This window comes from the organism of the source record quoted next, unplaced genomic scaffold, assembly GCF_019419815.1.
Source record: "Pyrus x bretschneideri cultivar Hongxiangsu unplaced genomic scaffold, Pyrus_bretschneideri_v1 Contig11, whole genome shotgun sequence".
In the NCBI taxonomy this organism is placed as follows: domain Eukaryota; kingdom Viridiplantae; phylum Streptophyta; class Magnoliopsida; order Rosales; family Rosaceae; genus Pyrus; species Pyrus x bretschneideri.
The window spans coordinates 5,496,901-5,521,954 of NW_025999402.1; the positions used below are offsets into that span (position 1 = coordinate 5,496,901).

A 25,054-nucleotide genomic window follows, 5' to 3' on the forward strand; every position below is an offset into this window, starting at 1 on the left:
TAATTAAGATTACAACTTGCAAATTAAATTTAAATTTAATTAAGATTGCAACTTGCAAATTAAACTGGGCGATTCAATGTCTACAGTTCGACTTTAGGTGGAGGTGGGTCCCAAAACGCTGACATGAAATTCAAGGCGACGGGCTCCTCCTCCTCCGGCTGGGACCGATTCCTGGTTTCATCCATTTTCTTGATGAATGAAATAAGTGTAAATTTTAGCAATAATCTCTTAACTTTAACTCAATTGGAGCAAGAGTTTCTTAACTAAAAATACATTTTGATGAGTTGAGGGACCAATGGTAATGGATTTTTAGTTAATAGATCATTGTTCTAATTTGATTAAAATTGAAGAATCATTGCTACAATTTACTAATGAAATAATGAACACCGTTTGGTCGTTTTCTAAGGAAATAGTCTAATATGTTCAGAACTAATCAAAATTAAATAATGATATATCGATCACATGATAAGGATATAACGATCAAATATCAATAATCAAACAATTGTAATTAAAAAATAATCAGTTTGACCAATTAAAATTAATAGACAATACATGAGGTTATTCTTCCCCCTTCAAACATGACATGATATAATTTTGTCGTATTATTATCGGAATTGTTCATCCTTTTTAATCACCATCTATCAATCATCTTTACAGAAAATCATTCATTTGGACATCATTTAGTCATCCACATATACCAGATCAATCGGCAGTCATGATAACAAGTAACATCCTTATTATGAACCATCAATTTGTGTGATTCATATGAATGACTAAAGGATTTCTAAATCACATTTTTTTTTTATTTTTAAAGATGTTCATTTGGAAGAAAAATAACTTTTTATATGTAAGGATTCAAACAATATATATATATATAGTAATTGTTTATAATTCTTTCTTAAGTGTATCGTCCGTTTTAAATGAGAAGAACTTACATGCAATCAGTTTGGTAAACTAATTGTATTCGTGTCTAGGTCGACACACTAAAATGTACGAGAACGCATTATAGGCTTAAAAGATATTGAATAAGTTATAACACATGACCACACGTTATTAACAAAGATGCCACCAATAGCATCCTTGCAAACAAGTTTCTCTCGTACATTAGAAATACATGGCATTAAAACAACATATAAGTTAAACCCTAATTTATCTGCAACTAGGAACCAGTTTTCGTAAGAAATGGATAAGAGGAGTAAGGAGTAAGGACGGCCTATGGTGTGTCTGTAACTAATGTCATTGCCTCCACTAGGTGGTGGTGACGGTTGAGGCCATTTTTATGAAAGCAGGGTCTTCTTCTCCTTTTGTTTTCTTAGCATTCAAGCATATTTCATCAAAGATGACATGCCCATGATTGTCGAATAAAAATTTACATCTTATTGAAACAGAAGATTGCTAGACTGCGACTGTGTCTACAACAACAATAAAACTTTATTTCAGTAAGTGGAGTCGTTTATATAAATCCTAGAATGTTACTTGCTGCTCGGTTTTATGCTAAGTCTTCCGTTAGCTTCAAATACTCTATGATTTTTCTTAAAGTATCTTTCCAAGTCTTCCTCTACTTATTTTGTCCCTAAGCTTTTATCTCATAATCGCATTTTCTAACCGGAATATCCGTATATGCATTCATTTTTCATGGTCAAACCACCTTAACCAAGACTGTCTAATAAATAAAATATCCAAATTCACTGCAACAAAGAAAATTCTTTCTTTTAGTGAGTCAAAGACCAAGTACACAGACCAAGTACAAATTGCCGTCTAACACCCACCAATAAGAACAACTCCAACGATAGGGTTTTTCGTTCACAAAGAAAATTCAAGCTAGGGAATAAAAAACGCACCATTTTGGAAGAGATTTGGAGCTTGAATAGTGAAAAGTATTTAACTTTGTGATTGAAACTTGGAGTTTAATTCTCCCCTTTCCTACGTGTGCGCTGTTCACATGCCTAAATAAGTAGCAGAGGCCATCAACCATGAACAATTATTGTACGTATGTATCATATCTATTTTTTTTATAAAGGGGACTCACTAGTAGCTTCACTACTATAGTTCATCTTTCGAGGGCAGACTCATAAAGGCATTTAAGACTCTCATTGGCTACCGTCTTATGATTCACCAACGTCAAGAATCAAATTCAGGAGGTGCCATATGGAATACGAACTTGGAATTCGTCCACAACCACTAGGCCCCTCTAGTGGTTGTAACGTATCCAATATTGAGTTGGCCTAATTGCCTTACGCTGAATTGAGATAGTTTGAGACAAAACATTTAACTGTGGTTAAGTTGAAGGCAATATCACAAACAGTTGTGACTCATTTAGTTAAGAGTATCTCTTGCTTTGAAGGTTTAAGATTCTATTCTTGATTTGTAAAAACAAAACCAAAAACATATGATATCGTTATAACGTAAGAGCCTGAAAGACGTCGCCTCCAAATGAGTCTCAGATTCATCCATAAGCCTTCTAGACCTTAGGTCTACGCCTAATGCTTTGTAGTGTTAAACTTTGAATTCCGATCCTCGTCGAATCCTCTTTATGAGTATCCTGAAGATCCGTGAATCGTGTCCGTTCATCATATATCATGCGGTCATAAATCATTTTAAATATTTTTATTTAAAATTAAACACAAACACTAATACTTAACAAAAACTGACCACACGATTTACAATGAACAAACACGATTCACGGATCTTCAAGATCTTCACCAAAATGATTCGGATAGGATCCTGTTGGCTAAACTTTTAAGTCTACGACCAATGACAGAGACTGCAACAGAGACATTGATGACTAAGTCGTACATATACACGGTACTATTTGATTAAGGTCTTATGTCAAATGATCAAAATCACAATTAACTCAGCTCTAACAATTGCCAATGACTTGTAATTGTTGACTTTTTGGCATCGTTTGGACAAAGGTTCATCCTGTCAAATGATTAAGTTTTGTGTAAAATAATAAGTTTTGAGTCTCAGCATTTATAAGTTCACGAAACAGTAAGATATTAGTTCCAAATCAAGCCACCAAGTGGACATATTCACTCCTGTAAATAAGATTTTGAGTTTGATTCACCATCCTAAAAGCCACTTATGTAAATAAACTCGACATCCCAAGTTTAATTCCAACTCATAAGTAGCTAAAAGCCTATTCCTCTCACTCTATACATATGGTTGGTATGGAGGAAGACATACATCGAACAAGTTTATCACTATTATGCATCCTGATATAATATTACATTGTCATGTATAAGGCTTTTTTTCATATATGTGAGAATGTATTATTGGACCGTAACGTCATAGTAGCTAGTAGTTGGCTATAAAATTGTATGAGAATTTTAGGGTAATTATTGTATATTCTTCTCTCAAGGAAGATTGATATAAGTACAAGATACATGAAATCCCTAATCAAGGAGGAAATCCCTATCCATAAAGAAATTACAAATTTACAATAAATATGAAAAACGTTGACTCACATCAATACTCGTTTCATGTAAATTGTTCTCGTGACAATGAGCATGTTGCAATAACTATACTTCTTATCCAAGTGAGGAGTGACACTTGATACTTCCCTGATCTTGCAACTAAATTGATGTTTGGATAGGAGAGACAATTGACACAAAAATATCTACTTCCATTTGGATGGCAAAGAATCCTTTCATCCCAAACCAAACGTTGCTGGCCTACATCTGTGTTGTGAACATCTAAACCAGTATTAGCATTGCTATTGCCAGCAATAGTGAGTTCGACACTTGAGGTTAGACATTTTTTTTGCTTCAACGGTAAGACACCTATAATTTCCACCCTCAACTTTATAATTTGTTAATCTTTTATATTTAGTTGATTTTTTTTTTGTTAATAATTTTGGAATTATTTTTTGTATAATCTATGTTGTTTTATTTTTGCAAACATTTTGATGTAAAAAAATTCAAATTCTGAACAAAAAAATAAAAATTTTTGAGAAAATTGAAATTTTAATGGATTAATGAACACATGGATGTGTATTTACATAGTCTTGGTGTTGGATATGATTTGGTTAATAAATAATGTTATTTTGACAGTTGCATTTAAATTTGAGCCATTTCATCTTTTATTACAGTTAAAATTGATTAAATTGAATTTGAGCCATTGAATTTAAAAAGGATATAGCTGCCACGCCACATTGGAACATAACCCATGAGGCGTTACAACCATTGGATTCGAATGGCGCTCCAATCTGGGCTGTAAAACCCATGTTTGTCGTGCACTCGCCCGCAGAGAATGTTGTTCGTATGATCCGTGTGACCTTGTTTTACGTTATGGAGTAAAGTTGTGTGGGGCCCTTGGCCCACAAGAAACCTTAATGGGGGATAGGAGAACCAAATACCCACCCCACACTCAAACTACACCTATTACAAATGATTTGGACCCAAAATTTTGGGTTTTTTTTTTTTTGATTCCACCCTCCCGTTGGAGACAACCTTAGGGAGAGAAAGATTGGTGAAATTTGAAAACGTACTAGAAGGCACAAACATAACTATTTTGCATCACTGCAGTAAAATGTCATTTCTCGAAGAAAAAAATAGCAAATACAAAAGTCAAATCCTAATTAAACCATAAATATCTCAGCTCTACTTGTGTTGACATTTGAGTACAAACAACAGCTAAAAGATGCTTTTGACCGTTTCAAAACGTTAGCAGTTGGCCAGAAGGCATTTCATGTGGATGGAACTTTGTTGACATTTGAGTAGAAACAACAGCTAAAAGCTGCTTTTGACCTTTCAAAATGTTAGCAGTTGGCCAGAAGGCATTTCATGTGGAATGGAACTTTTCAAAGCACGAGTTTATAACATGCGTTGTAAAGAACACACTGGAAGATAAGGAGGAGAGAAAAGACTTGAATGTATAACTCCCCATTTCACAATGTTGACGAAAGCTCTCACTTTTTTTTATTGAGTGACGTTTTAATTTAATTTAAATTACAGAATAAAGAATCAAATTACGTGCTGATGATAGCGCACTGTTCTAGCCAACTCTTGTGAAAGATCGCTTATTTAAACCCCTTAAGATTTTGTAGCTTGATGGGGAGGCTGACAGAAAGTAAGATTTGGGGCACCCGAACCGCTGCATACCGGGTTGCCGAAAAGTCTGCAACATGTAAAAGTGTCAACCAAAAGTGATTGTGAGCGGAAAATGCATACACAATATCATAGAAATCAAGAGATCAAGAACCATGAACTGTCTCACATTAGTTCATTTTTGTATTCATAATCAGAGTTACTACTGGAAATTTGATTGTACTGCAGATCAACAAGCTGCAGTTGTTTGCTGATGTTATCTCCCATGTTCAACGTATCAGTTAAACGAGTTGTTTTTCAGTTTCCTGTCAAGAGTTAGGAGAATATGAATGATCAGCTTCGAAGGAAATAATTATCAAATGGCCTGATAATTACAGTTAAAACTTGATACATGTTTTCGTCGAGTGCTCTCTCTAAAACTTACACTTGCTGTAATTCTGGAAGGCCGAAAAGCTTCTCCGGTAGAGTCCCTTGAAGTGATCCAAATTCTATTACCCTGTTGCCATAACATAGCAGAGATTTCCACCAAAAGAATTCAACAAGTTTTCGAAGTTACGTATTCTAAGACTTGTGAAGAGAAACAATGAAAATCTTATGCAAACCTCTAAGGACTTACAAAGTGGTGAGTGTGGGTATGGTGGTGAACCAAAGCGGAGCTTCTGACGCGTCGAATGAGTTGTTGCTAAGGTCTCTGAAAGTAAAATTGTTACGATTTTCAGTTCAACAGCAGAAAATCTTGCAGGAATGTCGAAACTTTAAACTGGAAACGGCAGCTCCTCGTAAGCTACTCACACATAATTGAGGAGATTCATTCCACTTAAGTCCGGTAAAGGGCCTGTCAAGGAGTTGCGGGCTAAATTTCTGGAAGAGAATGTGAATCATGTGAAATGTGATTAACAGCGCTTTTCGGCTTAGGGTGTCAAAGTTGGGCTTAAACATGACCGAAAAGATTATGGTTAAAAAAGAACATTGCAGATTACAAGATTGATGCTTACAATTCATAGACATTTGTAAGGTTTTTAAGATTCGATGGAACAATTCCCGTCAGAAAATTTCCATCAAGCCGACTGTTACAGACAGGAAAGTTTTGATTCCGAATATGTCAAGAAACAGATACTTGTATGTGGAAGAACAAATTGAAGACGGTTTTTTACTTACAGAACTTTAAGAGTGTGAACAAGTCCTAATGTTATTGGAATAGAACCGCTAAACCTATTTCCGTCTAAAAACCTGCGGTTGAAGAATGACAAGCGGTTAGATGACCGAAAATACCGAACAAAAACATGTACATGTCATGGACTTACAAGTCTATCAGTGTCATCTCGGAGCTGGAAAGTTGGGGCGGAATGGAACCTGAAAGCTGGTTCTCGTTCAAATGGCTGCGCATTCATCAAACCAGTGTAATGCTTATGCAATATGCAGTGGCAGAATATCCAAATCAAAACTTTTCATTATTTCACAGTTGAGAAGAACTAGGAATTGGATGGATACTCACAAGTGTTTAGCCTTAAGCAGGAGGTCTAAGCCTGGGGAAGTGGAGGTCGAAATAGGGATAGGTCCGCTCAACTGATTTTTTGCCAGGTCCAGCCAGTAGAGGTTTGAGAGTTTACCCAAAGGATGAGGTATAACACCAGTGAGGTTATTTGAATTCAGAGCCCTGAGAAGGACCAAAGATTTACAAAAAGATAGGAAAAGTAACATAACTGAGAATGCTACTGTGACAGTATTTCAAGTTTATCATCATTGTCATGCACGCATTTTAACTTTCTCACATGATAGACGATGCATAACCAGATCAGACTACCGTCATCACAGCGAACTTTTTAATAGTTCCAATTCTTACAAGAAGGTTAGCTCTGCAAGATTGCCTAATTCATCTGGAATATTACCACTGAAGCTGCACCCAGCTAGGACCCTAAAATGATCGCAAGAGTCATCAGTTTTTCATATTCAATATAAAAAATTTATGCGCAATGTTCAAAAGTTCCAAATACGAAGATTGCTCACTCATTTGGTCTTACATGACATTTAACTTCTTCAGATCACCTAGTCGCGGAGAGAGAGAACCGGTGAGGCCAGGGTTGAATGAAAGGTCCCTGCGCAATGTTAGCGTTTCAGCTTCAAACGCAATGCTGTTGCAAAAACAGGATTAATCATACTCACATGGATCTTAATTCAGTGAGTCCCCCAATGTCACCAGTAAGTTCCCCTTTCAGACCGGTGCTTGACAATGCCCTACGCATAAATGTGAAAATATGTTCAGTAAAGTGATCGTTGCTAGCAAACCTCAACGAAAGATCAAGAGTACTGACAGTGCAGACACCCTTGAACCGTTGCAGGTGACTCCTTCCCAGCGCAAACCACAGGGATCGTTCGACTTGTCCCAGCTGGGAGGTGTATTTTGCCATGCCCCCTTCAAGGATTGGAGTACAGCAGCTGCAACAATACACATATAAATCGATCAATCGCTACCTTAACGGAGTTCTTAGACATAAAATTTGCAGCATGCTCATTTTGCACTAGGCTTAACTCGGAGATAAATATACGAGCACATTTAACATTGATGCTTAAGACAACACAATACCATCATTAAGGTCTGTAAGGGAGACGATCACATGAATCCCTGCAGAGTAGACGATAGCCAGAAAAAGCAACATTCGCACAGTTGCCATGGTTAGGACTGCTTTTCTCAAAAGCCCTTTTGTCAAAAGCACTCGGCAACAATTCACTTCCCTTCACTTCACCCTTCCTCTATGCATTCATGGCATGTTACATGCATGTATATATAAACAAAGTTAGTTTACAGTAATTAATTAAGATTAATGCTCATTAATTTCTGAGCAAGGAAGTCAATTCAATTGATATAAACGAAGGGCACCGTTGTTACTTTCACCGTTTCAACCGGCCGCCTGCGCATTACAGTAAGCAAAATGCCTTAAATATTGCCTTAATATTGCATTGGTGGATCCAATGGATGTAATTTCTAGATGTTTAGCGATATTTGCACAATTGAGTATATTCGGCAGACTTCGAAGATTCTTAAGTTCAACATTTGAAAAAATCTACTTTGTCGCTTAGATGAGAGTTGTAGATACAAAGAGATATATTCTCGGTTTTACAACAGACTTTCCTCCCCCCCTCCGTTCAGTAACTGGTTGACTCCCACTCTTCCAATTGCTGCACAAAAATTGCATAGAAGTTTCTAACCTTCATCCCAAAATTATTTTTGCCAACTTTCACATTTGTCTTTTGTACCGAAACAGATCATATTTGTCAAGAAGTGTAAAATTGTATGGATGCGATCCTTCCAATTTGACATTATCGAATAGCATCTTTTGATGAGATATATAAACAAGAGGCTTCGAGAAAACTAATGTTTTCTGAATTATATGAAGCCAGCAAGCAAACAGTGAATCCCCATGGGTATTTGAACCTGAGTATCCAGGAAAAAGCAGAATATTTGATGGAAAAACGGGATATCCTTTTGAACAACTTGTTATAATAGGAAAGTCTTATATCTTGAAATTAATTCATCAAGTTGATGATAAAATACATGGACGTTCCAGTGGACATTATGCACTTGATATACAACAAGCCGTTATGAGGAAGGGCCAAGCAAGGGGGACAACGGGTAAGAGAAATGAAAGTTTTGACTCTAGAGGAATTTGGTATTGTACATATTTTACAGGAGATGCTTACCTATAAATCTGATTATATTAGAGCTCACCAAAAAGTACTTGGTAGTATAATCATTGGAGGAACAATACCTAAACTCGAGGATTTGTAGTTAACAAAGTATGTTGTCTTCGACTACTTGTAGGTTCTTTTTTTTTATTTTCCTAATGGTGCACTCATCCACATCGAATCACAAATGGGCTCACCTGACCCCTTGACAAAGGATAGATTCTAGGGTTGAGGAGTGGTATATGAAAGTTTTCTCATTGGTTCCGTTTAGTGGTAAAAAGGTAAATATATTATCAGAAGAAACAAACAGCCTTATAAACTGTACAAGCATAGGTCCAAAGACAAAATTACACAAACAAGCAAATTGGAATAGCAAATGTCTGTGTGCCACATTACTCCCACGCTTAATTGGTAGTCACGTGTTGCGAAACCAAGGTAGAAGGGGCACTAACCACCACAGGATGAATAATTGGGCACAAATTGCAGACTTGCATTCTACATTGTACGTCCTAAGTTAGATTTATAGGAATCGCATAATAGTGGTTAGGGAGAGACTGAAATACATATGCGAATCTTTTAGTGACACGTATCACATGAAATAGAAATACCAAATTGACAGTATCATAACTTATTATGCAACGACACGTGTTTTAATATTTGCCAATAGGATCCTCTCCGGATTTTTTTGGTGATAATTCTAGGAATTTGTGAATCGTATCGTTCATCGTACATTTTTTGTCAGTTTTTATCAAGTTATGTTTGTGTTTAATTTTAAATAAAAATATTTAAAATGATTTCTGACCGTACAATGTACGATAAAAGGATACAATTTATGGATCTCCGGAATCCTCACAAAAAGGATTCAACGAGGATCCTAATTCTAATATTTGGAATTGGATCCTCTCCTGGGCTCAAGATGAGGATCTTCATGAGCAGCCCATCCGGACTGTTCAAATTTGATCTAACGACTGCAATTATTATAGATTAGGATCCTCTCCTGAGCAGATGCCTGACCAGACCCATTGGGCCGTTCAATTTTTATCCAACGGTTATAATTATTATAACTTTTAGAAGGATCCCTTGTTTGTAGTCGTTGGATAAAAATTGAACGGTCTGATGAGCCAAGTCAGGATGATCCTCTCCATTTGCTCAGGAGAGGATCCTGATCTAATTATTATAACTTTTAAAGGGATTCTGTTTGGAGGAGAAGATCCATCCAGTTCCCTAATATTTGACATTACATGATAGGTTTAAACTAAATTGGAACGTTCTCGAACAAATTGGAAGCAGAGACCAGAAACTCAAAATCCGACGGCTCGAAGACACATACCGATACAAACGCAAAGAGAAAAACAATGGCAGGCACACTGCTATCCCGGGCCTTTCATCTTCTCGCCTCTACTACCACCAAGTCTAATCCTTTCTACTCCGCCGTCTCCTCCCGCCTCAAATCCATAGCCGCCGCCAGCCACTCCAACAAAACCATCTCAGAAAACCATCACAGGAGTTCACTTCTTCCATTTTCACTTACCCCTTTTCGTTTCCATAACACCCTTAGAGGACGGAGCCATAGCTGCTCCTGCTGCGATTCCACCACAGAAAACCACCGTCGCCATAGCCGCGACGGTGAACCCAGCACCAAAATCAACACCAAGGTTAACTTCTCCCTCCCTTCCGACGACGAAGACGATGACCAAACTACGCCAACCGCCACCGCGAAAGAGATCGACAAGTCGAAGCTCCCTCCACCGTACGACCCTTTCAGCAAGAAGCCCGCCGTCGAGGACCCGGAGGACCCAAAGGACTTGCAAGAAGTCTTCCACAAAATGCGGAGCGACGGCCTCACCAACAATGCAGTCAAGATGTTCGACGCATTGTCTAAAGACGGATTGACCCACGAGGCCTTGGAGCTCTTTGCTCAGATTAAGGACAAGGGTCATATGCCTGACGTCGTTTCGCACACCGCCGTCATTGAGGCGTACGCCAATGCCGGAAAGACGAAGGAGGCTTTGAAGGTGTATTTGCGGATGTTGGCCTCTGGGGTCGCCCCGAACGCCTACACTTACAGTGTGCTGATCAAGGCGCTCGCGGCCGACCCTGGCAATTTTCCTGGGGATGCTAAGAAGTATTTGCTGGACATGATGGATAAAGGAATGCAGCCTAATGCCGGTACGTATACGGCTGTGTTTGAGGGGTTTGCGAGGCAGGATAGGGCGGAGGAGGGGAGGTTCTTACTGGAAGAGATGAAGGGTAAGGGGTTTGCACCGGACGAGAAGGCGGTGAGGGAGGTTCTTAAGAGCAAAAGAGGACCTATAGTTAGAACCGTCATCAACATTCTGTTTGGCAAGTAGATCGATTTTGCTCATTTCATTTGTTCTCTGTTCATCTTCGTTGAAAATTGAAATGTTTAGCATTTGAAATGAAATCCTAGTTTAATTCGAGCGATATTCTAATTTAATGAACACGTACATTTAATGATTATAATGCCAAAACAAAATACATGAGTGGGAGAGAGAGCAGTTCAAACATAATTCCTATAACTAAGTACAGTTCAATTCGTTTCTTGTAAGACTCTGGAGGAGCATCTCCCAATCTCATTGACATTGCACAGCCCACAAACACAAAACAGTAGAAAGCAATGCCTGCCGGCAGTGGCAGCAGCTTCTAACCCGCCATTGGTGCTGAAAAACTGACGTTTAAACATGCACGGAACCCACCAATGGTGACGGAAAACTGATGTTTAAGGAAGCATGTCTAGAATCCTTGTTTGGTAGGGCAATCCGATGCCCTGTGGCCAGACTGCCCACAATTGAAGCAGGAACCTCCAAAGCTTCTGAAACTGCAAATTCAGATACCATTTCAGTGTTAACTGATGTGTTGCGAATTTCTCATTGTGCTATTTCTGACACGAGAAAGGATGAGAAAGTAAGAAGATAATATACCTGTCTCGGGATGGTGACCTGCTTGATCGTTGGCCTCCAATAAGCCAATCATCATCTATGCTTCTTGGACTCCGAGGTCTGCTGTTACTAGATCCATAACTTCGGCCACTACTCCTAAATGAATCGTCGGCACCACCATCACTACCCCAACCCCTGGAGCTTCGGAAACCACCTGATGATCCTTGACGATCCCTAGAACCTCCTCCCCGGCCTCCTCCACGACCTCCTCCTCGGCGATCTCTGCTTGAAAACCTGCCGTAGTAGTCACTCACCGGCCCATCATCTTGCAGGGCTGGCAACTGCCAACACACACACGACACCAATGTTAGTAGCTTTTCATGCAAAAGCCGCTGTTGTGAGAAAATGACGAAAAGCAAAAGTAAACCTTGGATATCTTGGAAACAGTGTTTCCAGGAGGTATTTGCCTAGTCAGCAACTCTTTGGCAATCTCCTCTGGAAGATCAAAGACTGCTCCTTGAATCTGATATTATCACCATCAAAATTCAAAATTTGTTTTAATGAATTGAATTGATGCACTAATCAAAATAAACATGAGATGTTGTAGATACAAACCCGTTCATCTGCAATTATATGTATTTTTCCAACTTCATCAGCAGCCGTAGAATAAACATCTGAAAGAAACCCAGTGACAGATCTAGCAGACAGGAACCCTCTGGCAAAAGATGGATCTCGGATAAGTTGCAATGTCGTCCATCCCTGCATATAATTTTACAGTTCGATTAATATACCAATACCAGAACTGCGCTGAGATTACACATGCTCCAAAAAACTGGAAAATAAGATGCACTTCACATTCTACGGTATTTAATATCCAGAAGGTTACTTGAGTGTGTGATTATTTAATTTCAAAATGAACCATACAGGATATCATGAGTAAGAAAATAAGTGAGCATTTGAAAACATCTTACTGCTCCACCAAATTTCAAGAAAATAAACTACTATACAGAAAATTAAGCGTTTATTGACTTCAATTATTACCGCCTCATGGGTGATAAGGGACTTGGATGATGGAGGTCGAGAAAATCCACTGAGCTGTGCTAGTGCAGCAGCAAGAGCACTTGTTCCCTGTTCATCAATCAATCTCTGTGCTGTTGGTGTGAAAAACTGTACAGATTCAGGATGCACTCCACTAAGAGTAGCAACCACGTGCTGCGCAGATGACTCCAAAACCTCCTCAATAGTTGGTGGACTAGCAAACTCAAACTTGCACCCCACATCACGCTCAAGCGTTTTAATTGTTCTCCTCTGGTTGTTAGTAAACATCAGAACGGCAGTACCTTCTTTCCCTGCACGTCCAGTACGCCCAGAGCGATGCACAAATGTCTCTGAATCATTGGGAAGCTCGTAGTGGATAACCTGGAAGGAAAAAAAAAAAAATTGCAGCCAAAGGCTTATCAAGGTGTTGGCAATTGATATATTAAGAAAACATCTAAATCTATTTCTGGCATACAGAGTGGTAATAGTTTCATATACACATATACAAGGATCCATAAAACTATACTAAAAATTTGATTAGCCCAAGCCTACCAAATCAACATTGGGAATATCAAGTCCACGGGATGCAACATCAGTGGCAACGAGCACAGTGAATTTCCCTTGCCGAAAACCATTTAATGTTCTCTCTCTTTGATGCTGTGAAATATCTCCATGCAATGCCTCAGAAGCTATGCTACTTGTTAATGACATTGAGACTTCATCAGCATCTCGTTTTGTTTGTGTAAATACAATGGTCTTCCCGCCCTTTGCGTACACCTGAAGATATGACATTCTTCAGAGTTGTGTGGAAAATGTTTCCTTTTTGAAGTAATTTAGAGCTATGCAGATTCATATTATAATCAGCATCACCATCTTTATCATAAACTAAACAACTTTCAAGGGAAAACACCACAACAACATTAAAGATCATATTAAAAAGAGAGGCAACTCTACTCGATACCTACATATCATACGTATGAGCCAAAACAAGAGTCAGTAATGAGTTCCAACTCTTACCGTTATAAGATCACTAAGAATGGTCTTCTTTGAAGCTGAAGTGGTTGATAAAGCATAAAGTTTGATCCCTTCTGCAAGCTTCTCGTCTTGGTCGCCAACCTTTGGGAAAAAAGAAAGTAGAAAAGGAATTATGTAAGACTCACTTTCCACTCTACAAACATACAAGATGCAAAATTTATTAATTAGCTTTTCCTGTATTACAATTTTCATATCTACCGCATTGCTTTAAACAACTACAACTTCCATCAGCTTTAAGTGTTCAATATCCAGTAAAAATATTTTAGGCATCACTCTATGCCACATTCTAATGACAGATATACAAATAATGAAAGTTTTAAACTTAACAGAAGAAAGAAAGAAAAGAACAACGACATTTACCAAATCAATTGTCATTGGATTGTCCAAATATTTCCGCGATAGTTTTTTCACCCAACCAGGCATGGTTGCAGAAAAAAGCATGCTCTGCCTCTGAGCTGGAAGCTTTTGCAGAATCACTTCCACATCCTCCTCAAATCCAACAGCAAGCATTGAATCAGCTTCATCAAGTACCAAATATTGAACTTCGCCCAATTTGAGGGTGTTGCCGTTTATCAGGTCAATAATCCGACCAGGAGTTCCAACAACTACATCAACTCCACGGGAGAGAGCACTTTGTTGAGTTATGTAGGAAACTCCCCCATAGACACAAACGGTGTTAAGATAAGGTGCAGATTCTTTCATCTCCTTTTCGACTTGCTTTGCCAACTCCCGAGTAGGTGCAAGCACCAAAACTCTTGGAAGATAACCAGTCCGCCTACAAAAACAGAAATTTATCACATATTTTCCAAAAGAACATGTCTTTAGATATAATGTGAATAATAAGCTTCACAAATGGTACCTATGAGAGCCTCCCTGTTCATCATCTTCTGTGAGACGCTTGAGTATTGGGATTCCAAAGGCTAATGTCTTTCCAGTCCCTGTCTTGGCACGCGCAATGATATCTCGACCTTCAAGTGCAGGTACTAGAACAGCTCTCTAAACATTTTCAACAGAGAAAGCTATCACTAAACCACTACATACACCTACATACATATATATACACACATATACATATATAGGGCTCGGGGTTTAGGGTTTAGATTATTAGGGCATCTTTTAAACTGTTATAATCTGAAGAAAGCTTACATTTTTATCATAACACACATAATTTTACGGATAATGCTCAAAAGGGTTCCAAGAAAAACTAAATTACAATTAATTCATGGTATAATTAGCACTAAATTCCAAAGAAATAGATAAGAGAAGCAAAACCACAGAGAGAAATGAAGCACCTGAATTGGGAAAAGGCTCGATATGCCACGTCTCTCAAGGCTATCAAGAAGCCGCTGAGGCAAACCCAGTTTGGAAAGGGCGAGCTCATCGTCGTCACTGGCAGCAGAACCCGGCTCGGTTTCCGACTCGTACTCCAAGTCCGAGTCGAGGCCGTCCTTCGAAAAGTCACCGAGTCCCTTAAACGCCTCTTCACTGAGCACCGAGTTCGGAGTCGCAATTGCCGAACAAACGACACCGGACCCCTGCCTAACCAACCCACTCTTTCCTCTCAAAACACTGTTGAAGTGCGCCCTCTCCGGGAACGCAAGCGAAAGAGTAGCACTACTCGTCGTCGCCGCCGCCGGCGCAGCTCTTCTGTACAGCTCGCTGCACGGAGTCTGGGAATATACAGAGGAAACTCCGATGATAGAAGTCATTTCTGCAACTACAGCAGAAATGGTATAACAACTCTCTTCGCCCTGCTTCTTCCTTCTTCCTCCTCCGTGCACGCAAGGCGTTTGCTGAAATTCCTCAGAGAAGAAGATAGAGGATAACGAGGGAGGAAGGCTCGGAAGATATCGTTATTAGGTCTGGAGGATTGAGAGCGGAGAGGAAAGCGCCGCTGTGGGTTTATATAGACAAGGGGCAGAGGAGTGAGAGTGAGAGTGTGAGGGAGATAAGGCCGCAGTCCAGCCCTTTGGAGAACGCATGGCCTCCCAAACCTCCACCTCGGTTAATATTTTCTCCCCGAAAACCGGATATTTCTTGCCGGGTCGGAATTCAAACTGCGGATCGACCCGAAGAACCGGCTTTCCTATTTACCCGGCCGTTATTACATTTTGCCTTTTTATCCAAGTCGTTAATTCATCATGAGAAATGCTATCAAACTCCTTCAAATTTATACTCTCTACAGATTCTTTATTAAATTATATTTTTAGCAAATTATTTTATAATGTTAAAATAAAAATTAACTTTAAACTATAAAATGACAAAAATTTATGCAGAATTTCACACATATTATACAAAACTCATATTATACAAAACTATGATAATGTAAAGCTCGTTTGGATGTACTTTTAAAATGATTGAAAACGCTTTTACAAAAAATGTTTTTGGGTTTCAAAAGCACTTGAAATGCTTTCTACAAGAAGCACCAGTATATGCTTCTTCCAGAAAGCACTTTAAGTGCTTTTCCAAAATTTACTTACATTTTTACTAAAGATTTATTCTATAAACATTTTCACAAAAAACGCTTTCAGTAATTTTAAAAGCACATCCAAACGAGCTCTTATGGCTTGTTTGAAAAGTGCTTTTAAAATAACTGCAAGGGTTTTAGATGAAAATATTTTCTAATCAATTATTAATAAAAATACAAATAAATTCTATAAATATATTTAAAATGTTTTCTATAAGAAGCACATAATTCATGTAGAAAAAAACTTCAAGTATTTTTGAAATTAAAAACTAATTTCTTGAAAAACGATTTCAATAATTTTAAAGAAACTTCTAGACGAGCCCGTATTGCAGTCAATCTCTAAAATTCATACGGTTAATTGAAAAAATATAATTTGTTTACGTGATAATTGCAAAAATATTCGATAATAACTGTAAACACAGCTATCATCGAATAGAAGTTTAAAAAAAGATTGGGGATTTATCAAATTTCATTTCATAAAATTTTCATGGTGGATTCCCATTTTTGTCGATTAATTGTAAATACAGCGGGAGTGGAAGCAGCCGTCGTTAGATTCCAGCTAGTAAAGCATTTCGTGTGGGAAGCCATTTGCTCGAATTGCTTCCTCTTCTTCTTCTTCCTTTGATCTATCGGACCAGCTTTTCGCATCTGGTTCGCAGATCTCCCTCGAAATTCACCGCGCTTTCAATTTCTAAATCCTTGGAACTCTTCAAAGGTATGTTTTGCTTCGAACTTTCGCTTTCAATTTCGTCTACCCCCAATTAATTTCGGTCAAAACCTTAATTTCCATCCGATTGAATTGAGCTTTTTTCAATTCTCAATTTTTAGTAATTTTTAAAAAATTTTGGGGTTTTTTTTTTCAACGGTTGCAGGCGTTTCAAGCAATTTCAAATAGAGTGTGGGGGTTAGGGTTTACGAATTCCCCTTCCCTTCCCTCACTTCGATGGAATTCTTCAACTTGTAGCAAGCAAAGCTTGTTGCCTTAGAGGGAGAATAGACACTGCTGGTGTTGCTCAGGTTTTGATCATTCGATAGCCCTTTGTTTTCGTGGGTGTAAATGTGTATGTTTTGCTAGTACTTTTGAGTTTTTATTGCAATTAATGTGCAAAGGGGTTTGATTGGATTAAGTTTTCGGAATGGCGGAGTCGACCCCAATCTACCTGAGCATTATTGCTTTTTTCTGTACTGTTGGAGCCATGGCTTTGGCCATTATGCACATCTACAGGCACCTCATGAATTACACTGAACCGACTTATCAGAGATACATTGTCCGCATCATCTTCATGGTCCCGGTGAGTACTTAATTCGAAGAAAAAACCCACTATGAAATGCTATGCAAATGCATTCCCACATGAAGACTTGGGTTTAGTTCTTTGTTTTTACCTTTTAGGATTTGTTCAATGTATTTGAATTTAAAGAAATTATACGAGAATATAGTGAAAATGGTTCTTTGTACGTGGTTTACCTGCTTCATATTATCTGGCCGTTTAATTTTCCAATCTGATAGTGTGAGTGCATGCTTTCTTTCCTGAATAAGCCTGTTATGGTCATGCGTACGCTATAGAATGAACAAAGTAAGGCCAGAAGAACAAAAGGTTTTGAAATTTGAAGATTGAGATAGAATCAGTGGAACTCTTGCATTCTTTGTTACTGTAATCTGTATTGATAGAATCAGTGGAACTCTTGCATTCTTTGTTACTGTAATCTGTATTGATAGAAATTTCGTTTGTTTGGGTATTGGTTGAACATCAAGATATGCATTTCTTCGCATTTGTTTTGTACGTAACCAATATGAACTTTGTTTTCCTTTACAGGTATATGCATTGATGTCGTTCTTATCCCTTGTTAATCCTGCGGGTTCAATCTACTTTAATTCCATTAGAGAAGTGTAAGTATGTCTTCATTTATTCAAATGTTTCACTGCACGTATAATTGATAAGAATACTTTGTTTATCTTCTGGCCTTCTTTGCCTTTGTTTCCCATTTTAGATAAGAACATAGAAAGGGATAAAGTAAAGGAGGAAATTGTTTCCACCATTTTCCCCTTAAATTCCAGGTATAAGGGCAAACCTCTTGTTGAGAGAGAATCCTGTGAACCCAAGGGAAAATGTTCCTCCCATTTGTTTCTCTCTCACCCTCGTACTTGCTCATTCTCACCTGTTTATTACCCTCTAGGGCTCAAGTGTCAGTTTGTCTGATTATTGCAGGCACTATATTGTTTTATTCTCATGCTATTTTTTTTTTTCCCATTCTGTTTCAGCTATGAAGCTTGGGTCATTTATAATTTTCTATCACTGTGCTTGGCATGGGTTGGCGGCCCAGGATCTGTTGTTGTAAGTCTCAGCGGTAGGGTTCTAAAGCCTTCCGTGGTTCTGATGACATGTTGCCTCCCTCCCATACCCCTGGATGGGTGAGTACAATCTATGCTTAATTTACCAAGATGTTATCTGCAAGCCAGGAATTTGTGTTGTAAAAAGAATCACAAAATTCTGAATTACACAGGAACATCTTTGTCTATTTCAGTTATCTAGGTACTATTTTCAAAATGTTTCTCGGTTTTCATTTAACTTGTGAATATCTTGTTTAAACTTACATGCATAAAATCAGGCTTCTTACATAATGGGAAGATTCCGTGCATGACTAAGGAGATTTCTGGACAATATTGAGATTTTGTTATATAACAATATGTCATCGTATTATACGTATGAGATGATTGTTTGATAAACTCACACATATGAAACTGTTAATGCAGGCGCTTTATACGTAGGTGCAAACAAGGATGTTTGCAGTTTGTGATCCTGAAGCCTGTATTAGCTGTTGTTACCCTCATACTTTATGCTAAGGGGAAATATGCAGATGGAAATTTCAGTCCAAGACAGTCATACCTGTATCTCACTATTATCTACACTATCTCATACACAACAGCTCTCTATGCTTTGGCATTGTTTTACTTTGCTTGCAGAGATCTACTCCAGCCCTTCAATCCAGTTCCAAAGTTTATTATAATCAAATCTGTGGTTTTCCTCACTTATTGGCAGGTAAACGTTTTTCTCACTGTATTAGTCATAGTAATCTACTTATTGTTCAGTGTCTTGTGTATTAACAATTTGCACTTGGTTGTTGATCACATTCTTATGCACTAAGAGCAGAAGATGATTTCTTTTAAAAGCAGTTTTTGAGTATGGATGGCATATATTGCCTCATTAATTTAAACAAACTATATGGGGCCAAACTTCCTTTAGGCTCACCAAATGCTGCTTGAAAATGGGGAACTGTGAAATAGGTGCACATTAGTAGCAGAATGTGGATAAAAGTTGGTGCATATAACCTTGGATTATTCATATGATACTAACTTGTAACTGTGTATAAACATATACCAAAGAAATAACTTTGTCGTTTATTCCTATTATTTCATAGAAGAGAGCTATAATTTGATTTGCAGTATTGTATTTTATGTTCTTGTCTGTTTCCCTTTCCTTTTTTTGTTGATAGTGAAGTCTAAGTTTTTAACTTATTCAATGTTTCTGATTCTTATTGTCTGCCATTTAGGGTGTGTTGGTCTTCCTTGCTGCGAAATCTGGGTTAATAAAGAATGCAGAGAATGCTGCTCAGTACCAAGATTTCATAATATGTGTTGAGATGCTTATTGCTGCTATTGGTCATTTATATGCATTCCCTTATAAGGAGTATGCTGGTGCAAATATTGGCGGGCCTCGAGGTCTGACTGGAAGCCTCTCACATGCCGTAAAGTTGAATGACTTTTACCATGATACAGTCCACCAGGTGAGCGTTTCAAATTATTTTTTTCTGATATCCCCTTGCATAAGAGTTCTCTTTTAGCTTTGCTCAACCTTTCTGATGAGAATATTGAACTCTGTGCAGTTTGCCCCTACTTACCATGATTATGTACTCTACAACCCTAGTGAGGGTGACGAGGGGAAGAGGAAGTATCGGTCACGCACCTTTGTGCCGACTGGCCCAGAGATGGATACTGTCAGAAGAAACAAGAACATGTTTGGGAACAAGATAGATGACATACAGCTTTCAAGTCTTTCATCTTCTAGCTCAAGCACCCCAGATAGTTCTGGTCCAGTACCCAAGTCTGCGAGTTCAGATGCAATAAAGTCTTCCCTTCTTGTTGATACCTCAAATTCTGCATCAGTGCCGTATGACATGTCACTCATCGACTTAGACTTGAACAGTTACCCCGCAAAGGTTCCTTCAGCAAATGAAGGTGGCACTAGGTGACAACGATAATCTGTGGTAGACTCGTATGAAGAATATTCTTACAAGGAAAACAGTTTTAAAATGTCTCTGGGGCCTTCGGGAAAGCTTCATTTGCTTAATAGTGTGGTGAAATTGGTGCTGGGTATACTCCCTTTTTCTCTCTGTGGTTTGATATGCACTTTCGTCACTAATATCTTGCTTCCCACTGAGATTGTTTTCAATGTCTTGTTTTGTAGATATGGAAAATCTAATTGTCATACTTGCTAGGTCACAATAGGAAAATCGATTTGGTTTTTTCGCATTTTTCGTTGCACGATGAAAGAGTTCTGTTGTCTGTTGGATGTCTTGGACTTGACATTGAAATATTATTCTGAACTGTAACATGGTACATGGTTCATGTTTATTCATTTTTTACCTTCTTTCGAGCGAATCGAACTTTATATTCCACCTCTCTTGATGTCTTAGATGATAAGTATTTCTGTTCGACGAAAGGTTTGAAAAATGTGTTTGATGCAGACCCACATAAACACCTGTTCTTTGGTGGATTGATTGAGGTGCTTATTCATTTACTTTGATGAGGCAATGATGATGTTAGACTAATGTTAGTCTGGCAACAACTCCATGACTATCGGGTTGCTTTCGCTGCGAACGAAAGCGACGTGCTTCTGGATATATTCTTTATAGATGGCCCTTGATTTTGGTTTTTGCTGGATTGGTTTTGAATTTTGTTTAAGTTTGCTGAGGTGGAACAGAAATTGTTTTGATGACTTTTAGAAGCTAAGTCCACCCAATGACTCTTGGTGCATCTGATTTGAACTTTGAGGTGGTGTGATTGACAAGGGAGTTGCAAAACAAGACTGTCTAAATTGCATGATCTACTTGTAAGTGCTAAACTTGTCAAGGTAGATAATGCAAAATGTATTGAGTTTGTTGAGACTAAATGCTTAATCTCTTCGCTAATTGGTATTTGGGGAGTTAATCTATGTTCTAATTGGTATTTGGGCAGTTAATCTGTGATCTAATTGGTATTTGGGCAGTTTTCTTATCTTACGCAAGTTACCTAAGCACCCTGGCTTATCCGTATTACTACTCTGTTGTTGCTGCTTCAAGTCAAAACAACACAAGGATTTCCAAAATAGTTAAACAAACAATAGAATGTGATCAAATTCTAATTGATGACTCGATTGGAACATTTTTTTAATCGGTGATGGAAATCGAACATGAGACCCCAGATGTGGTGTAGATGTGAATGTCTTTAATTACTTGAACTACAAGCATATAGTGATGTGTGGTCAATGTGGGGTTTTGTTGATGGCCGTTTGTTTTTCATTTTACATACAGTAAGAGTATTTCGTATAATTTTGATTAATTAAACTAACTCTCGTCTGCAACGGTTCTTACCTTACTTTAATCCATTTGAGTTGACAACTCATAGGGCAGTGATTTACTTAGACACAATGAATTACCTAAGTAGAATCCCACCAAACATAAGCTACAATTCTAGGATTGGTCCTGGAATAACCTATGAAGTTAAAAGGATGTTCATGTAGGGTAAAAAATAAAATAAAAGTGGAAGAAACAAAGTCCAAGAAGAAAAGGCAAGGGGAAAAGCAAGACACAAAAGGCATGTGACCGTCCATCTAAAATGACCACTATCCACGTGTTAAAGCAAGATTACTATATAACACATGAGAGAGAGAGGAGGGGACTATAATTTTAGATAGAGAAGAAGAAGTAAGGTGTCACTACTTCCGTTGTAGGTAAGTTTCTCTCCTCGCTTCAGCAAGCGCTCATGTGGCGGCGCAGTCGTCGCTTGCCTATTGCCTTCCTAAGCAAAACGGCAAACCCAACTTATGCCTTAACCCACCCAAGGTTCGTCGAATTTATGCAATCTTAAGAGTCTCCCACAAACCTTTATATTTCTCTTTAAACCGCACCGTTACTCTTCATCTTCAACCTCCAGATTTCATACACCCAAAGGAAAGACAACAAATCCCTCTCCTCTCCTCTCTCTCTCTCTCTCTCTCTGCGTCTCTGTTGTTTCTCTCCGGCTGAGTTCTCCTCCATGGCCGGCCTGTGGGGACAGAGCTTTCACCACGTGGGAACCGACCCATCAATCAGCAGAAGCACCTCATTGGCTAGGAGTACTAGCAGTGGGTCCTACTACAACAGCTACATGGAGCAGGGAAGCAGCAACTACACGTTGATGGAGAAAAGGCAGCTTTTTCTCAGAAGCTACCAGTTCAGCAGAAAGAAGAGCCTGACGGAGAGGATAAAAGGGTCTTTTTGCAAAGTCAAGAGGGTGATATGCCTGCGGCTGAGGTCGGCGAGGAAGCTCCGGAAGTTGGTTTGTTTCAGGCTCAGATATGGCGTTTCTTACCGGAGAAGAAGACTCTGCCGTCTGCTGAATAATTACCGTCATACCCGCAAATGCGATAAGTCCTATTGCTTCTGGTAGGGAGTACTCGAAACTCGTGTCAATGTCTAATTCTTCTCTCTCCCTCTGTTTTCGGGTTTCTTGTACTTATTTTTTAGCCATCTCCAATCGAAATTAAATATTTTCTGACTCTTTTCTGCACCGATTGGGTCGGAAGGTTAAAAGAGGAGTGCTAAAATTACTTAGTCTTACAATTTCTTTTGTTTATATGTAATTTCAAAGAAAAAAAAAGTGGTGCTTGAACTTGAAAGCATTAGAATTTGTGGTATTAGATTCACACCCCACAATTGATCTTGTTTCCAAGAGTATTAAAAAAAAAAAAAAAATATATAAAAGAGTTATATATGGTGGGTTTTAGTATTTTTGGGTGATTTATATTTATGTCTTAAAAACTTGTTCATAATGTAGTTAAACTGTATTTTTATATCGTTGAAATTGTTGATATTAGAGTTGTCGATTATCGATTGGTATGATTGTCGACATATCACCATCACTATAAAATAAAATAAACTGTGTTTCTAATTGTTATGAGAATCCCGAAATAATAATTTGCATGATGAGGTTGAGAATCTCAGAGTATAATGTAATGGAGGCCACCATCCGGCTTGGGGTTTGGTTTCTAGGTTACGCAGAGTTTGAGGTCGATTTTGGAAGAGGTAAATGGAAACCGATGTGGAAATCTATCAAGTTCAAAGTTTGAGAACTTTGAGTATCAAGGGAGTTGCAAACCCACAGAAAAGTCAAACAGTTCAAAGATCCAAGTTTGAATGAAAGCGATGAAGCAATAAGTCAGTATTGTGGAAGTGTGACTTTTGCACTTTGCATGCTGTTACAGTTGAAATTGATCACACAACTATATTGCTTTTACTTCTCTTCCTTTTTTTCTCTCTTAGTGGTTCGCTTTGCTGGCAGGATTTTCTCTAGTGCGGGATAAATCTTGCACTACAATTACGGGTTATGAGTAGTTGGTCGATATTCCGCTCATATCTCGCGTTGGAGAACTTGTGTTAAGTAGTATTACAGGTCTACAGTACAGTTTTGATTCATGGGGCATTGGTATTTCCATCCGTCACCAAAAATTATAGGTAGGATAATGAGACCAAATAAAAGAGTCAATAAAAACTACATGCCACTGAATTAAGTGTTCTATAAGTTAGACTGGCCGTCTTATTAACTTTCACCTCGTCGAATTTAACTCTTTGTTTACTACGCATATGCGGGTTAGGGTACTGCGTCTCTCCTTGCACCATCGTTTAAGTCTTGTTTTATAAATCAGAGTAGTTTATAACAGAATAATGTTAGAGAGATCATATTCTGTAGACCGCATGATGTAACGATTGATATTTGAATTTATTTTTAAATCGGTAAAAATAAAATCTAACTATCAACTTCAACCATGTAATTTACAAAATATGTTCTAAACCCTACTTTAAATCTAATATTTTACTCCATTATAAATTACGACCAAAATAAAGTGGCATGGTGGAGCAAGCAGAAAGCTCTGGTCATTTATATAAATATAATCACATGCCTAATGGCTTCATATGGAATCAACGTCAAGGGATAGGTGGAAATCTATGAATATAAAAATGAAGGGGCAAGATTAATCAATATTTAGTTACATTCTGCAGTATCGGGACAGATGTATAAAAGGGCTTTTCCTTTAGTGTTCATCTTTAATTCAACTTTTTAATGGATTCGCTGGGAAGGAGGAAGAAGAATATTTCATTTCATGTGCTGACAGAGACAGATCCAATTACTTGGGATGAAAATTTAAGAGCGAGAGAAGAGAAACTTGGATAAGATAGTTTTGACATCAGATAAGGATTTTCCTAAAATCAAGTGTTAGAATCGGGTGCGATCAAATACAGAATAACATAATAGGATAGTATGGCCAGATCAATCACGTATCCAAATTGCCTTACTCAAGTTTTCATGAACAACTCATCATCTAGATGTATGTAGTCAGTTGACATTTCACAAAAATTAGGGGAGAAAAGGATACGTGCCTGTACAGATAGATACCGGCATTAGAGATGTTTAATCTAGTGTAAATTAATAGTATTTGGTTAATTATTTCATACATTTGTCTAAAATTTACGGAAAAAAGATGAATCACGTTTTGTTGCATGTGTTTCCTGATCAAGAAAAAATGGTTCCTTGAGAAATGGAGGATGAAATGGCACTCGCTGGATAAGAAACATGTACGATATATATT

The 25,054-nt window shown here is 38.1% G+C and overlaps 5 protein-coding genes across 8 annotated transcripts; 3 read left to right on the forward strand and 2 right to left on the reverse strand.

Moving 5' to 3' along the window:
* Positions 1-4,866: 4,866 nt before the first annotated feature.
* LOC108865366 (leucine-rich repeat receptor protein kinase HPCA1-like) lies at positions 4,867-7,792 on the reverse strand. 2 transcript variants are annotated; one of them, XR_007255185.1, is made up of 14 exons: positions 7,633-7,792; positions 7,361-7,484; positions 7,212-7,283; positions 7,070-7,144; positions 6,892-6,963; positions 6,544-6,705; positions 6,353-6,427; positions 6,207-6,278; positions 6,044-6,115; positions 5,841-5,909; positions 5,665-5,739; positions 5,473-5,544; positions 5,218-5,353; positions 4,867-5,118 (listed from the first exon to the last, which is right to left on the reverse strand). XR_007255185.1 is itself a non-coding variant. In XM_048575934.1 (13 exons), exons 1-13 carry the CDS (start codon positions 7,718-7,720, stop codon positions 5,326-5,328), a joined length of 1,056 nt encoding a protein of 351 aa, XP_048431891.1. In that variant the 5' UTR covers positions 7,721-7,792; the 3' UTR covers positions 5,193-5,325. The 2 variants fall into 2 exon arrangements, 1 of the variants encoding a protein (XP_048431891.1); XM_048575934.1 differs by lacking the exon at positions 4,867-5,118 and having other exon boundaries at positions 5,193-5,353.
* Positions 7,793-9,964: 2,172 nt separating this feature from the next.
* On the forward strand, positions 9,965-11,173 carry LOC103955820 (pentatricopeptide repeat-containing protein At4g38150-like). The gene has a single exon (XM_009367719.3). It carries the CDS (start codon positions 10,088-10,090, stop codon positions 11,081-11,083), a length of 996 nt encoding a protein of 331 aa, XP_009365994.1. The 5' UTR covers positions 9,965-10,087; the 3' UTR covers positions 11,084-11,173.
* Positions 11,174-11,179: 6 nt separating this feature from the next.
* LOC103955819 (DEAD-box ATP-dependent RNA helicase 3, chloroplastic) lies at positions 11,180-15,685 on the reverse strand. Its single transcript, XM_009367718.3, has 10 exons — positions 14,998-15,685; positions 14,565-14,701; positions 14,066-14,480; positions 13,688-13,786; positions 13,223-13,447; positions 12,674-13,051; positions 12,248-12,391; positions 12,060-12,155; positions 11,675-11,973; positions 11,180-11,571 (listed from the first exon to the last, which is right to left on the reverse strand). The coding sequence occupies exons 1-10, from the start codon at positions 15,412-15,414 to the stop codon at positions 11,487-11,489; spliced, it is 2,295 nt and encodes a 764-aa protein (XP_009365993.2). The 5' UTR covers positions 15,415-15,685; the 3' UTR covers positions 11,180-11,486.
* An 833-nt stretch (positions 15,686-16,518) lies between these two features.
* LOC103955823 (transmembrane protein 184A) lies at positions 16,519-20,806 on the forward strand. 3 transcript variants are annotated; one of them, XM_009367722.3, is made up of 8 exons: positions 16,519-16,887; positions 17,045-17,189; positions 17,301-17,464; positions 17,987-18,060; positions 18,433-18,582; positions 18,925-19,210; positions 19,722-19,955; positions 20,055-20,806. In XM_009367722.3, the coding sequence occupies exons 3-8, from the start codon at positions 17,309-17,311 to the stop codon at positions 20,418-20,420; spliced, it is 1,266 nt and encodes a 421-aa protein (XP_009365997.1). In that variant the 5' UTR covers positions 16,519-16,887; positions 17,045-17,189; positions 17,301-17,308; the 3' UTR covers positions 20,421-20,806. The 3 variants fall into 3 exon arrangements, with proteins under 3 accessions (XP_009365997.1, XP_048431983.1, XP_009365996.1); XM_009367721.3 differs by having other exon boundaries at positions 16,520-16,887; positions 17,283-17,464; XM_048576026.1 differs by having other exon boundaries at positions 17,045-17,464.
* A 1,297-nt stretch (positions 20,807-22,103) lies between these two features.
* LOC103955821 lies at positions 22,104-23,145 on the forward strand. The gene has a single exon (XM_009367720.3). The coding sequence runs from the start codon at positions 22,465-22,467 to the stop codon at positions 22,855-22,857; it is 393 nt and encodes a 130-aa protein (XP_009365995.1). The 5' UTR covers positions 22,104-22,464; the 3' UTR covers positions 22,858-23,145.
* Positions 23,146-25,054: the final 1,909 nt, after the last annotated feature.

Coding starts and splice junctions, on each gene's coding strand:
- LOC103955820 (XM_009367719.3), top strand. CDS start 10,088: ATGGCAGGCACACTGCTATCCCGGGCCTTTCATCTTCTCGCCTCTACT.
- LOC103955821 (XM_009367720.3), top strand. CDS start 22,465: ATGGCCGGCCTGTGGGGACAGAGCTTTCACCACGTGGGAACCGACCCA.
- LOC103955823 (XM_048576026.1), top strand. CDS start 17,309: ATGGCGGAGTCGACCCCAATCTACCTGAGCATTATTGCTTTTTTCTGT. Junction 17,465..17,986: donor GCATCATCTTCATGGTCCCG/GTGAGTACTTAA, acceptor TTTCCTTTACAG/GTATATGCATTGATGTCGTT. Junction 18,583..18,924: donor CCTCCCATACCCCTGGATGG/GTGAGTACAATC, acceptor CTGTTAATGCAG/GCGCTTTATACGTAGGTGCA.
- LOC103955819 (XM_009367718.3), bottom strand. CDS start 15,414: ATGACTTCTATCATCGGAGTTTCCTCTGTATATTCCCAGACTCCGTGC. Junction 14,702..14,997: donor CGAGCCTTTTCCCAATTCAG/GTGCTTCATTTC, acceptor GAAAATGTTTAG/AGAGCTGTTCTAGTACCTGC. Junction 14,481..14,564: donor GAACAGGGAGGCTCTCATAG/GTACCATTTGTG, acceptor CTGTTTTTGTAG/GCGGACTGGTTATCTTCCAA.
- LOC108865366 (XM_048575934.1), bottom strand. CDS start 7,720: ATGGCAACTGTGCGAATGTTGCTTTTTCTGGCTATCGTCTACTCTGCA. Junction 6,428..6,543: donor CTGCTTAAGGCTAAACACTT/GTGAGTATCCAT, acceptor ATGAATGCGCAG/CCATTTGAACGAGAACCAGC. Junction 6,116..6,206: donor GTTCACACTCTTAAAGTTCT/GTAAGTAAAAAA, acceptor TGTCTGTAACAG/TCGGCTTGATGGAAATTTTC.